This window comes from Streptopelia decaocto (genome assembly GCF_964273445.1).
Source record: "Streptopelia decaocto genome assembly, chromosome: 3".
NCBI lineage: Eukaryota > Metazoa > Chordata > Aves > Columbiformes > Columbidae > Streptopelia > Streptopelia decaocto.
Genome location: NC_138656.1, coordinates 68,834,616 through 68,850,961, shown reverse-complemented (window position 1 = coordinate 68,850,961; position 16,346 = coordinate 68,834,616). Strand labels below are relative to the sequence as shown.

Genomic DNA, 16,346 nt, shown 5'->3' with positions numbered 1-16,346 from the left:
AACTTAAAAAAACCTTAAGACACACACCCTATTAAGTACCATGCATTGCCAACATTTCAATTTTAAAACGGGTTTAGTCAAGATTTTTAAAAAAAGATCATGGGTGTGACATTGTTCTAGACATGACAATTGTCTTGCAAGTCACACAACATAGTTTATACAATTTTTAACATGATGAAAATACAAGAGACATTACAAAAATCAGTCAATTGATGGGAAATATCAGAAAACACACAAAATTAGGTAAATATAATGGGAAAATACAGAGAAACCTATTCCAAATCAAAACCAGAATATAATGTTATGGATAACAATGTCAAACTACTGTAAAGAAATTTGTGTGTTGATAATAATTCTACCTATATGTACACCTATATATAGTGGTAGAGTATAAAGCAAGACATGAAACAATGCTAGTATTAGAGATTATTTTCTATATGTCTTAATCAGATTTAATTGGATAAAAACATCACTATAAGATGTCAGCTGAAAAAGAAATTTAGTAGTTATGGAGATACTATTCTTTACTAATTCCAACTGTGCACATTAATTGCAAAAGAGACAACATTCTTTATATACTTTGAAATACCTATATGTACATGCCTTTTGTTCTTGCTCTTTCGTTTCTTCCATGTTTTGAAAGGCAAGGATATGGGCTTCCTGAAGTGACTTATGCCTTTGTTGATGCTCCTCTTCTAATTCCTGGATCTCCTGCGTCAGCCTCTGCCGCTCCTGACTGAACTGGGCTTGCAGCTGTTGCAAAGAGCTCTGAGACTGGGAAAGCTGCATCTCCAGATTCTGCTTCAGTAAGGAGATCTAACCCACAACAGAACAGCAAATATCCATTAGTCATTCGTAATAACATCAACTCTGAAAAAAACATTCAAAAGAAAAAAACACATGAAACTTTAAAGCCAGAACATTAACTAAAAGAGAGACAAGCAATGTCCTCCATCTACTGAATCTGTGGTTAATATGATATCTCAGAGATACAATAATTACATTTAAATAGTTTCATAGGGGTTCTCACATCTGTCAGTTCATACTACAGCACTAACTATTACACAATTTTTCATGGCCAAATTATCAAAATTTACTTCTAGGTTTTGTATGAAGATCAATAAAAATGACACTATCAAGGTCTGAAATCAAACACTTGATTGTTAAAATAAACCATTCTTTAGGGGAGTAGCAGGTGATAGGGGAGGAAAGCCTGTGACATCTAGATTGCTGGATTTTTGTATCTTTTTATATGATATAGAGCTAGCTTACTGGTATTTTTATCATTTAAAAATATGTGTTAACATACCACTCTATATCACTAAAAAAAAAGCTACCTTGACGGATTCCTCCCCCCCTGCCTCAATGTGAGTCACAAATACACATCATCTTAGGAATGCCTGGTTTTACAAATGATGCTTTTCACCCAACAAGCACTTTAATACATAAGAGTACACTGTACTCCTTGAAAAAGTCCCATTTTCTTTTTATAATAACTTTTGTTCTTCACATCAAATAGCATCTTTTCAGACCAAAAATGCTAAACCTGTATTCCCTTTAGAGCATAACAAGAGAGATGTATCCTCCAATTCTGGGAACAAGATTTAACCACTACCACCACCAACAAAAATAATTTCACTACAGTGACTCAAAGGAAGGAAAAATCAAATTTCCACATGACAAATGATTTGAATCAGTAGGATATTTTTCAAGCCTCAGAGCATTACATAAAATTGAATTATAAATGAAAGCCTGATAGTGTCATTTGATTCAGCATATCTTAAAATCTATTACAACAAATTCATAACGACATTGCACATCACTTTATTGATTTACAGAACATTAAAACCCACCACTTAACAAAAAATTAATAGCAGCGTTCCAAGGACAACTTGCAGCATAAACAATATTGTTGAATATGTGTTGTGGTGTTTGTTTTGTGTTTGTTTGTTTTCAGAAGGCCACAGCTTAAGCAGATTTGAAAGAAAAAAAAGCTGCATTTAAAGTAAAATCAGCACTAAAACAAAACAAGCAAATTAATTTGAATGAAATGACCATGGCTCATTGCATTTCAAATTCATCAAGTCTTTGTGTCTGGGCATATATATTCTACCTTCTACGGGTATCTACACTATCAACAGTATTTTACTTCAGATGCATTTGAAGAACATTCGCTATAATTGAAGGAGTATAGTCAGGGCCTACACTGCATTCTGTAATCTGAATGATACATGTAAAAGCTTTTACTGAGTACATGAAATATAAATGTCACATACAAATTGCACAATGTTAGACCAAAGTTTTGTCTAATCTCCTGTCTCCAGAAATGGCCAACCCTGGCCACCCAGGGAAAAATACAAGGCCAAGGCATACAGGTAAGGATCTTGAGACCCAAGTCTTCCATCACCCAGCAATCTTTCTTAAACCAGAAGACATATTTGGGGGCAAATTTATGGAAGAAAAGTCCATTAAGTACAACCACTATCTGAATCCATGTAAGCTTTTACAATCCACAATATCCTGTGGCAAGTTCCAGATCTTTAACAGATGTGCCAGCGTCTGTGTCAGTGTCATGGAAAGGAGTCAAAATAAATTCCCTTTTCATTTACTCTATTCTCTGCATATTTCTGTATATTCTCCATCATATCCCCCCTTACAGTCTTTTCCAGGCTAAGCAGTTTTTGCTTAATGAGTGACTCTTTGTATGAAAGCTATTTCATATGTATCATCACACTTCTCCTACTTTTCTCCCTTTTTTGCTATTTCTTTTTAAGTTTAGGAGACCAAAACAGCATAAGATGAGAGTAAACTCTGATTTTATATAGTGGCATGGTTTTATGTGTTGTGTTCTCTGCTTGCCTTCTATATCTGTAATATTTTATTTGCTTTTGTGACTGTTACTGAACACTGAGCTGATCTTTTAATGGAATTATATATCATGATCCCCAAATCTACTCTCTAGTTGTAAGAGGTCAAGGTAAGGTTCTTCATTTTATTAAAAGAAAAAAAAAAAAAAAAATTTTTTTCCCTTATGTGTCATTTTGCATTTATCTACACTGAATTTCATCTGCCATTTTATTGCCAAGTCCCTTGGCTTTTTACAGCTATTCTATAATTCTTCAGCCTGTCTCTGTCCTTCCCACCTTGAATAACTTTTTATAAGCTGCAAGCTTTCCCACCTTACTTATTCATAAACAACCTGCAGAAGAAAGTATGTAACTCCGCTGGTACGTTCACTGTGGTAACACTGCGTTTAATACGTATCTTTCAACCAGCTACTTATCTATACAAAAACTTCCCTCTGGTTTGGTGGAGTTGTAGTTTGCTCAGAAGCCCCACAACTTCTCTAGCACAGGCCAAAGGCAAAACAATTTTCTTTTAATTTCTTTCTTGGAAATGCAGAAAACATTTTAACTGAGATGACCAAGAGAAGTCTGCCATCTACCCAGGAAGCCACCTTCTCAAGAGCAGTTCATATTTTTACCAGATTAAAGTGACTGCAAAATCACAGCCTGGAATGAGTCAATATCTGGAGATGCCTATTTGCATCAATAGACAGTGCAGAAAATAAAGGACAATGAGGATTAAGTGATTCTAACAACCAAGTCAGATTAGTCTACCCTTCTAATAGTAATATTTTGTTGTTGTTGTTGAAAGTACATCTAATATTAAAAATCTGAGTTATTTTTAGAAGAGTACCTAATTTAAAACATTATTTTGATTATTCTGTACATATACTGATATAATTAAGAGCACATTTTTTAAAACATTAGTGCCTCCCCTTGCATGTCTTTGGAGTGTCCCTTCTATATACTCCCCTAGAGAGGATCCCAAAAAAACCCAGCTCTAAAAACTATTCTCGGAACTTGCAATACTTTCATTCAAGGTTTTCAGCACATTAAAAATACTGGTAAGAATTTCTAAAGTAATAAAATAGAAATAATATTTCAGCTACAATTAAAACTTGCACTGCAAATTGTAATACAGCATCAACCACATGCTTTGTGGAAAGCTCCGCCATACACACTTGCACTGCCCACAAGCTCGCTTGCTTTAACAATCACGTAAAACGCTGCTTATACTATGACCATGTATGTAGTGTTTGATGTCCAGTGATATATACATTTACATGGATGAATGGATGAAGTACACAAGCTTTCAATAACTAGCAGCAAATGTTCTCCTCTCAAATACGACCAGGTATTGTATTTCACAGGCTAAAGCTCTATAGCAGCACTACAGAATATGCAGATTTATTAGCGCAAACATGCCCTGGTTACAAGCTGTAAGTGCAAATCACTTACATTGCTGATAGATTTATGTAAAGCTTCACCGAGACAGTGCCGCTATGAAGAAAAGATCACAGGAATAAAGGGAAACATTCAGAAATCAACTAAGTAAAAGAAAAAGGGATAAGGAAGGGAAAGTAAAACATAAAACATTAATTATAACTTGATCAGGGAAAAATAAGTTGAAAACTATCTGGAAAAAATACAAATATGTTGCTTTGACTTAGTATACACTAAACAGAGTGATGTGTTTTCCTGTGTTATGCTTTGAAAGTCCAGGACAGCATTAACTTTTCAACATAACGTACTCATAATATACTCATGTACTAGGCAGCTGAACACTTCTGAAATTACTCAACTATTTTCTCCTTTATGACAACTAATTTCGGGAAGAAATCATTAGGTACAGCAATTTGCATTACTATTAGAAAAGACGTTACATGAGGACTCAATCGACAGTCAGCTGTGTCTCTGAAATATCACAAGCATATTAAAGACATAATATTAAAGATCAAATTCCAATGCTAAAGGGCAGAAAACAGGTTTAGTCTGTAACAAAAATGTACTTTTATTAAAATACTTATTTTTTCTTCGAATTTAAAACAAGATGGGTACATGAGACTCTTCCTGAAAGTCTAGAGAGAAAAAAAAATGACTTAATGTACCATTTACACTAGTGTTGATTGTTAATGAAAAGCAAAAAATAAAAACATATTGCAAACTAAATGTTACACATGAAATACTATTGATCATACAAACCACACCTATGTGTTTTTATATATATATGAATGGTGTAGCTAGGCACACACACACACACACGCAATAGAGCTGTCAGAAATGAAGTGAGAGCAACTTCAAATTCAGCACAACCAATTTCCCCTTTTGGCAAAGGTCAGTCAAGACGACACCCTTCTCCAGGAGACAGCAGGTATTTGGACACCAGCTTGGAAGCCTATAGTTGGGAACTTTCAAATAATATTTTGTCAAATTACAAAAGGAGAAAACTACTATTCATTCTCCTGAATGGTGAGGCATGACATAAAAATACGTTGTGGAATATCCAAAATTATCTCATTAGAACTGTTAAGAGTTACAAGCCACAATTTTCTACTCAAGGGCATCACACTAGGAGGCACCATGCTAGGAGGCATCACAGTGGCACCTAACAGCTCCGATTTCAATGCTGGATTTTGACGGTGCCAATCTGAACAAATCCACATATTTCTTCTGTGCTTCCTTTCCCATGTGTCCGGTTTGTTTAGGTGGGGAGCTATTAAGAGCAGGGATGATTTTTTTCTAAATAAATGTTTAGTTTTTAGAATGTTTGGGACTTAATTTTGACTGATTTATCTAGGCACAGCAGTAGTACAACTAAGAAATATCTAAAACGTATATTTACGTATAACAGAAAGGTCAGTAACGCTCTACACTGAAAAGAAACTCCTAGTAAAAATATTTTGTGGAAGCTATATTCTGAGGTCTACACTATTAAAAAGACCATTTACAAAAGTTGCCCCCTGCTGCCTCCAGAATAACAAATTTCTTTCACCAAGAAGAAGCTGGTCTTGCTTTGCTATCAAACTGATCTTATAACTGTTTTAATACACCTGATTTCACCAAGTTTAAAATTTTTCCAGAGATCTGGAAAACAAATGTAAGAAAAATGAACTTTTGATGAAAGCTGTGGACTAAAACTCTCCAGTTAAGTTCAGCATTCAGATTTATCACAGATTTCTTAGGCTACTTCATTCAAAACAATCTTTCTGCTAACCACATTTCCTGATTGTCCATTAGCATTATAATTATCTTGTGCGAAAAAAATTAACTATTTAATGCTCAGATTTTAAAGTGGCAAAACAATATGCACAGACAAAAAGAAAAAAAAAAGTCTTTTTTTTTTTAATAAAGTTGAACTTCTATAGTTGACATTCCTACATGTTCCAAAAAGACACACAGCAAGGTTAAATATATAGCAAATATAGATTATTTATTTTTAACGATACCTGAAATACACAAATACTTTATAAATTTGGAAGTCTAAACATCATATCAGTACTCAAAAGCATTTAAGAGAGCTTGCTAAACATCAGTCCTTGAAAAAAGACTGGAAAAGATGATGTAAGAGTCAACCAAGGAAGTCTTCAAGTGTGAGAACAAGATGATTTTCAGTCAAAGGCATGCTAAAGAAAACCTCATTTCTTGCTTTGACAGCACTTGAAACTTGGACAATAAATGCTCCCGTACAGAAATAATACTGAGGAGGACTTTAATAGTATTCAATTTATTATCACATGAGATTTTGATCAAAATATGTGTGTTCATACAATATTGCTGGTATTTTAAAAGATTAAAACCAACTAACTTTATCTCAAACACTGCTAGCGGTGAATCATCACTGAAATCAAACAGGGATTCACCAGGATTAATACTAAAACTGACCACAATTCTTTTTTTTTCATTTTTTATTAGATAGTATAATTTTCATAAAATACATCCATGATAGAATAGTAAATTCAAATTATTTAGGCTAGCTACTTCGTATGGGGACTAATTTCATCAAAATGTGGAGCAATATAATAAAAAATGCAGCTTCATATTGAAAAGAATGCAGGACACATTCTGAATGGAGAACTCAAAAATATGTCTGATTGAAGTATTATTAAGAAGTTCCATGAAAATTCAAAACCTCCTCACTACTTCTTCCACAGCCAGGTCTGTGATCTGGGGAAAAAGCGATGAGAAGCAAAAAGAATGCAGGCATAATTATTATTTATAATATATTATTTCTACACCGGGGAGAAGTGATGAGAAAAAAGGGAGAATGCGGGTTTAGCTATCACTTTATTTCTACATGTTGGAATTCAAGATAATTGGTTTGTGATATTATTGTGGTATGAGAAACCCTTGCTCAGTTCTCTTTGAAATTAGGTTTCACTGATATAGGAGGTACAAACAAACCAATTTGTTTCTTGGAAGTCCAGGAACTTCTGAAAAGACATCTTTATTTGGTACATATGTATTAGTGTATTAGCTACCCTGCTTTCACTTGATTTTGCTGTCTCATTTTTCAGCAGAAGTATTGTCTTCTCCACCTTCAGCACATGTACAGCTACGCCTTAGATGGAATCAAGAGAACTTCCTAATTACCCAGAGGAACAGCAAAGAGGTTGTTGCATCTTTAGAACTCACTGATCAGGCTACAGAGTGGTACTGAAAGACCTTTCACACAAGACATGGGAAAAGATTTGTGTTCCCACCTTTATTTCCACATCTCTTCTAAAAGAGCTGAGTTTTCAGTTTGGTTGGGCCAACTTGTGTTGTAGTAAAGCATAGATTTAGAGATCTGGAACTATTCAAGCTTTGGGTTTGCTTACTGTAATGCACAGCTGCTGATGTTCCTGTTATGGTAGATGCCCCGTCCCTGGAGACATTCCAGGCGAGGCTGGACAGGGCTCTGAGCAACCTGATCTAGTTGAAGATGTCCCTGCTCATTGCAGGGGGTTGGACCTTTGAAGGTCCCTTCCAACCCAAACTATTCTATGATTCTATGACTGTCACAGGGGCCACACTTGTGATCAAATGGTGTCATTTTCTTCAAGAAGGGAATTGACTGCACCACTGACATTTTCACATTGTCATTCATTTGCACTGTCTTCTGCAGGATGTTAGTTTATTGGATGCGTGGAAGTTCTCTCATTTCATTGTTTCTCTCGGCTAAAAATTACTTTCAAGCAGATTGCAAAGTTTGACACTGAATTTCAACATCAGTCTTCAAGATCAGTTATGAAACACTTTTTCTCATTGATATTTCATGTTAAATTGTGTCAAGATCTGACTTCGGCATACAGTCTACAGAGTTTTCAAAATACTGCTGGCTACAGAAATTCTTGTGTAATACCTGAGACCCTTAACCAGGGAAGAACCAACTTTATCTGTGGTGTCAAAGGTGATGTAGATTGCTATGCAATCTCATTTTAAGAATAACCTCCAACAGATACTGCTAACGTGACTGCAGAACAAAACCTGTGTGCATCCACCAGATGTTAGTAAAAGAAACTGGTTTCTGAGGTGTCTACTGAAAAAGCTAAAGGGACCTTTGGCATAAGTCCATTTTATCCAGCTAGTAACAGCAACCACCCCAAAACTCTCCCTTGAGGGAAGTCGTTGGTTTGAAGAGAAATACTGATCTGTCAGCAGATGCACTGTCTGGCTGCACAGTGCTTACACGACAGATGACTCTGCAGAGACTTGGAAAGCAGCTGTTTCCTACTACAACATTTTGTACTTGGCTTGAGGCTTGTGACATCTCAGGAATGGAAAAGCTGCAAAGTTTGCCCTCTCTGACTGGTAAGAAAAAGCAGCATTTAGAGCCTCTTCTCTCTCTCTCAAAACCCAAGAGTTTTCTATTGAAGAAAATAAATATAAGGCATTCTGAAAACTTATAACCTTCTCTGAGATCTAACTGGTCCTGATTTCCCCCTGCTTCTGTAGCAACCCTGAGTGAAGGTGCTGTGCCCAGGCTATCACAAGGTGGGATACTTATCCTGTTGCTTTAAAAAGATGGAGCTCTTTTCCAGTTGTGGGAACCTATCAAACTGCTAGGTAAAATGCCTAGGTATATTGACATATTTTTACCTGTCTCAATTTTGTATTATACACTTTTAATCTGACAAACTGCAGGCTCAGTTGTCAGGGGATAAAAAGGATCATTTCTATCTCCTGATAATTTTAAAAGTTTTTGGAATGGTCCTAGAGCTTCATTTCATTTTACAAATTTGTTACAATGCTGTCAGGATTGTACCTCTGTTCCTGGAGCACAAGAGGTACCTGTCGAGAAGTGTTCTTAATCTAGAATTCTATTAATCTACTGGATTTCAAACAAATTTTGCCCCACCTGATAATTTCTCTCTCATTCCTCCCAGGGTCCACTGTTTTAACTGGTTTTGAACCCATGCAAAAGCTACATGAGCAACTATCTTCTGCAGCAAAGAGGCTCAGGGCAGTGTTTTAAAACCAGATTCTTGCCAGAGTCTTTACCTTACATTTAAAGGGAAAAGCACATACAGATATAGGATTAAAATTTTATTTGGGGAATGGTATTACTGTTGGATTTGGCTTATATTTCTGAGTTTTGGAAGTGTAAATGTAACTCCAAATATCAAATGAAACTCTTTTCTAATTTATGTACGATTAACTATGTATTGTACTAAAAATATAGTGTTCTTTTCATTCATTGACAGGTAGAATTGAAGAGTCTTTTAGTCTCCTCCTGATTTACTAACTCAAACACTGCCAAACAAAAATTGGCAATATTAAATTCTGATTAGAAGTTTACAATAAGATAGAAAAGTTTCTTTGGATAGGAAGATATCATAATTTCAAACATCAGCCTAGATGTATTTTTAAATTTAATTAAACACAACATCATACCATAAGAGAAAGAATTAAATGAAGAAGAAACCAAAAGAGATGAAAAAGTCCAGTAACACATTTATTCTTTAACAGAGCAACTAAGTTAACATTTGATAGTATTCCTACCGTATCTCACTGAAAATACTTCAAAAACTCTGATGTTCTTCTGTTGCCTTTGTTCGTTTGCATTGCTGAGTAGCTCTTAATTGTAAATGGTCTTTAATGAATTTCCTCTGTTACATTCAGAATCTTTTAAATGAAGAGTAAAATAAAGAGAGCACAGTATGGGCTGAATGGGCTCACCATAACTAAAAGCTCTGAAGAAGAGATAGTATAGCTGGATCTTAAGCATTTGTTCTCAAGTTCAAGCTTCAGACAAAACTATAATGACCAATCTGCATATAATAAGTGTGCCAACCAATCTTCAGGATCACAGCTCTGCATAGAACAGGGAGTCCAGAATAAGGGGGATTCTTTATGAAGTACAGTCATGAAACAGGAGGAAGCACCCTTAACAGATGGCCCTCTGAAGGCTGCAGTGAGTCTGGATTATTCACAGGCTCACGTACAACAGTTTTTTACTTGCTTAAATCATAGGTTTCCTACTCAGAATATGGGGGTACTCATTCTTCTAAATCAGTGGTGACTGGCAGGATGTTTACAGATGCTGGATCCAGGCAGAACCTCCCAAAGCTTCCCTGATTCTCCACAAGGCCTGCAGGAGCTGCAGCACAGTCCCATTAAGACCACAGTATTGAGAGCTATAGTCACTTCTGAAAAGTTTCTAAGAGCTGCAGAAAGTGGTATCCCTTTGGAAAAACAACAACTATCTGAAGATGAATGAAGGGGCATAAAACCTCACCCTGAACTGCATTTCAGGTGCCCTCTGTTCCTTGCTCCCTCCTTGGTTTGATTTTTCTTTTCATTCTTTCAGACTTCAATATTTTAGACTTCTAAGTGCTTTCTAAGCCCTGCGACAAATCCCTTAGCATCCACTAGATGTCACGGTCGCCTTACTAATATATTACTGAATATAAGAACAACCCAAGAGAATTGGGAAGGAGTTACTTGAAATTTACTTCCTCTCTATTTCTGACAGACAAGGCTTTAGACTTTAGACTGTACAGTCCTAAAATTACATTCTGCCCTTTGAAGGCAACCACGAGGCTGATGTGGGCCCTGGTGAAAACGTGTTTGACACCCTTGCTTTGGACAGTGTGCTCAGGATGGTATCAAGTGAAAGAATGCACGGTGAAGTGATGCTGTGCTGAAAGTTAATATCCTTTCTTTTAGGAAATGAATACAGAGTATGTGCAGATTTTCTCTTGGAGAAATTTCCAGCACCTCTTCGACAGCAAATCTTCTAAACCAAGGATTACCCAGGCTGTAGAACTGGCCAGAAAGTCTTGTGCCAGGGGAAAAAGAAAAAAAAAAAAATATATAGCAGATTTTCTGATTCTGCTGCTGTGGGTGCATGTCAGCTCTGTGATAAGCACCTTCACACAGGCAAATAAAGACCGAGCAAAAACTGCCTTCTGTTAGAAGGCTGGTCAGCGGGCATTTACTGATGTGCAGTTCCGTGACTTTTCTACAACACTCCATTTCATGAACAAGGGTATGTATACTCAGTGGCCAGGGTTTTAAGACTGAGTTATAAATTTTCTGAAAACTACAATTTAAATAACACCAGCATCAAAAGGAAATATTTACATTTTGCTATATTTATATTTATGGATAGTTGAAAAAAGGAACACACCATCACAGAAACAAACTCTGAATAGGAAACTTCTACTTTTTTTTTTTTATTTTTTTAAAAGGAGAGAATCTTTGCAGCAGTAAAAATAAAACACAGCTGCCAATGCATTATGTAGAATACTTTTTTTCCATTCTACTATATTACTTCTAATATTTCCATTGATAGAAGATTGTATCTTCATGTGCAAAATGCTGACAAAGTTAGAAAGAGGTATGTCACACTAATGCCTGGTTACGTAATAGTATGAAGCTACATAAGAATGGGAAAAAAACAGTGAGAAAAAATTTTTGCTGGAACACATTTTACTGAAAAGTAAGGAAGATGGGAGAGCAAATATTTGCTCAAGTACAGAAAAGCCCATCCACAATCAGAATACTTGATTTTGTTTACCGAAAGAAACATTTATCACAAAAGGAAATAGATAAAAACAGCATAGGTCTTAACCTTTATGTTCCAGTGCCCAGAACTGAAGGTTGTGCTACATGGGGAGGCGAAAGAGAGAATTCACTCATGCTTTAAAAAAGAAAATTCCTCCCATTTCGTCCATGGCTGAAACCTTCTCAGCAGTGAAATGTTTTCAAGAAAAGCGTTAAAAGCCTATTACACAGCAAAGAGAAATGGGAAAGAGCTAGCACATCTGAATTCACTACATATTTCATGAAGAAACTCTCCCATGGATTGATGTAGAAGTACTTACTACGATTTACAGGGGAAAAAATAGAAACAACACTTTCTTTTTGTGTCTTCTAGAACCATTTCTCATATCAGAGATAAGAATTGCACAGTTGGTCTCCAGACAACGATCTAGTTAACCTACCAGCCACATTTAACTGCAGATGGTAGGTGATGCTTTGCAACCAGCAAGAATGTGTTTAAACACTTCATCAGCTGAATAGCATTTTCTCTCAAGAGAATTATTTTACTCATAACAAAGCTGTACTGCTAGAATAACAATAATCCCACATGCATTCTATGAGGGACCACTTGGCATTACCAGTATAAAAGCAAAAATTTTACCTTGCTTTATGCAAGACCTAGATTTCATCTATCAAATGTGCAACAACTAGTAGAAGGCCGAAATTTGTAAATTAGTATCGCACAGTTAAAACAAACAAAACAAACCCCCCATAAACAAACAGCTTAGTATTCTTTATGGACTTAAACTTTTTTGATTGAACTTTTTTTTTTTTTAAATTATTGCCATTTATAGCTGTGTCTGCTCATTCAGTTTTTCCAGCACCAATCAGAAGTATTCCAAGATAAGCATAGTCTATGTTGTATTTTTGTACAGTTTAAGTAACTATACTGTGTTTTTTCAACACTTTGCTTACATAACAGAATCACAGAATCGACTGGGTTGGAAAAGACCTCAGAGATCATCGAGTCCAACCCTTGGTCCAACTCTAGTCTGTTTACTAGATCATGGCACTAAGTGCCATGTCCAATCTCAGTTTAAAAACCTCCAGGGACGGCGAGTCCACCACCTCCCTGGGCAGGCCATTCCAATGCCTGACCACCCTCTCTGTAAAGAATTTCTTTCTAATATCCAGCCTAAATTTCCCCTGGCAGAGTTTAAGCCCATGCCCCCTTGTCCTATTGCTGACTGCCTGGGAGAAGAGACCAATACCCACCTGGCTATAACTTCCCTTCAGGTAGTAACGATTCCTATACTTCAAGTTAGGCGCTACACTTCTTTGTAGCTTGTTTTTAAATCAAATCTGAGATGCATCAATACACATTAGAAAATTATGTACCTTTAGGAATGAAAGTATATGATAAACTTAGGAAGCACCACGGTATTTTTCATATTAAAAAGCATGTTATTTTCACTACTTTGCACTGGATGTGATACTTATCAATTTGCCAAAAATAATACTTAAGTCCTTTAAATTGAAATTACATCTGTCAAATATACATGATCTCACTTTTGCCTAGAAATAATTTCAGATTATTTTTTTCCCTCCAAAATAATTAATGTTTATTACATCTTTCTGGAAAGCCTTACACTGCAACGTACTGATGAGCATTGAATATCTGAATTCAACCTATCTGAACAGCATTTATACAATTAAATAGTGAAGCTCTAGACACTTTCTCAACAGAAAGAGCACAGGTAGACTACATTTTCTGCCAAGTTAGGAGTTTACACATGATTTAGCAGAGACCTCACACTTGTACTATGTTGATAAATCATTGTGTAGTACTGCTGGTATAGACCAGACCAATGTTTCAGGTGTAAAATCTGAACTGCAGAAAAAGGACTTGGATCTCTGCTCTCTTCCTAATTCTTACAGACTTCATGCCTTTCAAATGGATTTTAAACGCATCTTCCCACTAATGAAGACTGGGACTGGGTGTAAAATTCAGAATTTTACACCTCTTCTGCAGTATCTCAGGCTGTTCTAGGTCAGTGTATATGAACATATATCCTTTTGATGAACAGAAAAAAGAATTATTTGCAATGCTGTTAACTTTTTTTTTAATATATATATGTAGCAGCAGAAGAATCTCACATTTGACACTGTTTCCAGTCTGTTTAAACTAGACTGTGAACCCTCTGGGGTAAAGAGTCTTATTGCACATTTACAGATCACCAAGCACAGTCAGGTTTATTGCAGTAGTTCCTGTAGTGTCAAACTAGGGCCAATGCAGTTTCCACTCAAAATAACATTCTAGATTAATACCACCAAAGTCTATAGTAATCTCTGCATTATGAAACAGATACCAAAAGTCTTCCATCTTTTATTTTCTTCTATGGTGAAATGACTATATCTGTGGATGGGGGAGAGCAGTGGATGTTTGCAATCTCAACTTCAGCAAGATTTTCAACACGCTTGTCTCAATTCAGATGAGTGGGCTACCAGATGGATGAGAACCAGCTGGATTATCAGGCTGAAAAGGCAGCAGGTAATGATTCACTCTACCTGAAAGCTTGTTATAAGTACATGCCTGCTCCACTACCTGTTCATTTTAGTATCTGCATCAGTGATCTGGAGAATGAGACCGACAGTACTCACAATTAGTTTCTTGATGACACCAAACTGTGAAGAGTAGAAGGTGGAGCCCGGCACAGTGGAAGGGCTCAACACACTGAAAGGCAGGATTGCCATCCAGAGGGATCTATAGAGGTTATAGGGACAGGCTGATAGGAACCTCACAAAATTCAACAAGGACAAATGCAAAGTCCTTCACATGGGATGGACTAAAACCCCTGCACTGGTTCATACTGGGCTACAAATCTGCTTCACATAACTTAGTTAATGGTAGGCTAAACATGAATACGCAGCATGACCTGGCAGCAAGGAATGCCAGTAGCATACTGGCTGTAGCAACAACCCAGGAAAACACCAGTCCCTTTGACTTGTCACTTGTTGCTTGCCACCTGGAGGGTGCATTCTGTCTTTTTCTCCAGTTCATTCAGCTTTGGTTGCCACAGTACAAGACAAACGTTGATAATCTTGAACACATTCAGTGGAGAGCTACCACCAAAATGGTCGGGACCGGAGCATTTGTCCTGCTGAGGGAACTATATCAAGTTTGTTGAAGTCTAAAGAAGACAAAGCTTTGTGAGGTTTAATAGCTTTTCAATACCTATGACATGGTTATGGAGACAATAGCCTTCTTACAGCAGTACACAGGACAATGGTTATATACTGAACCTGAGGAGATTCTGTCTAAATATAAAGAAAAAAAACTCACTATGAGGATAATTAAGCAGCAGAAGATATTGTATTCAGAGAGGCTATGGAATCTTCATCCTTGGAGCTTATTCAAGACCTGACTGGACGAAGCCCTAGGCAACCTGGTTCAAACTCTGTGTTGACTTGATTTGAGCAGGAGGTTGCACTACATGACCTCTTGAGGTCTCTTTAACCTAAGTCAGTTTATGATCCTATGATTCAGCTCAGTGCAATTCCCAGAGGCTGCCTTTTGTATATTGCAATCAAGAGAAACTTACTACAAACCCATTTCCTTAACTTACCCATCTTTAACGCTGTGGATCTGGAATTCTCTCCCCTGCAGGTGTAATGGATGAAATGTAGGTTCTTACAGACAGAAAGCTTAATTCCCTGTTACCAACAATAACTTTTCAATTTTTATGAAATACCTCCAACTGGAACACTGTTACGGAAAAGCAACAGCTGGATAAAAAAATGCGAAGACTCCAAGGTTTGTTTTCTTAATAGTTCTTTGAACACATATGCTGCTATGAAATTATGTAGCTCTTTGGTGTAGTAAAAGGAGTAAAGAAAACACCAACCACTTTGCATATGCAGACCATTTCCTGTGTCTGCAAATTCCCTAGTAAAATTCTCATTGTTACAGTTAGTTTCCTGAGTTTTCTGATGTCAAAATTTATTCCATATGCAGAAAAAAAACCTGTTAATTTGCAACATACTAATTTCCCATTCTGAAACTGTAGGTTAGATTTATTATGGTATTTTTAAAAGGTAGAAATACATATTTTAGAAGTATATTAAAATTACAGGAAGTTTAACATATCTCTTTCAAATTGGACTTTCCAAGAGAAAATGCTATTTATAGGTAGAAGAGAGAAAATGAAGCTTGGGTAAAAACAGTAAGTGAAACTTAAAATCAAATGAGCCCAAGTCTTATTACATTCATGCTGTAAAAAGTAACAGACCAAGAACTTTTAAAATCTTCAGCTTTTATGAGCCTAAGCCACAAGATTTTACAAGCTTAAATTTCCTTGTCAGCAAAATACATTGTTATGCGTCCCTATAAGAAGCTGTATAAACAAGTACATGTTCAGTTATTAGACTTCTCAAATTAGACAGCAAATTAAAAGCCATCCCACAATAACACTGAAATTGCAGTCATTTAATGAGTTCTAAAATCTGTTTCTCTTACTTTAAAACGTATTTGTT

The 16,346-nt window shown here is 36.2% G+C and overlaps 1 protein-coding gene across 11 annotated transcripts in view; it reads right to left on the bottom strand.

Moving 5' to 3' along the window:
* Positions 1 to 16,346, bottom strand: part of FAM184A (family with sequence similarity 184 member A) — a 76,674-nt gene that overhangs the window by 15,762 nt on the left and 44,566 nt on the right. For 7 of the 11 annotated variants that reach the window (XR_014183783.1, XM_082049687.1, XM_082049691.1 and 4 more), the window contains exons 10-11: positions 4,305 to 4,346; positions 604 to 816 (exon numbers count right to left, since the gene is read on the bottom strand). Coding sequence is in view for 10 of the 11 variants with exons in the window: in XM_082049687.1 (XP_081905813.1) it covers positions 604 to 816; positions 4,305 to 4,346 (255 nt within the window). In the remaining variant the exon portion in view is untranslated. The remainder of the gene's footprint in view (positions 1 to 603; positions 817 to 4,304; positions 4,347 to 16,346) is intronic. The other 4 variants (XM_082049690.1, XM_082049693.1, XM_082049688.1 and 1 more) reach the window with 1 other exon arrangement.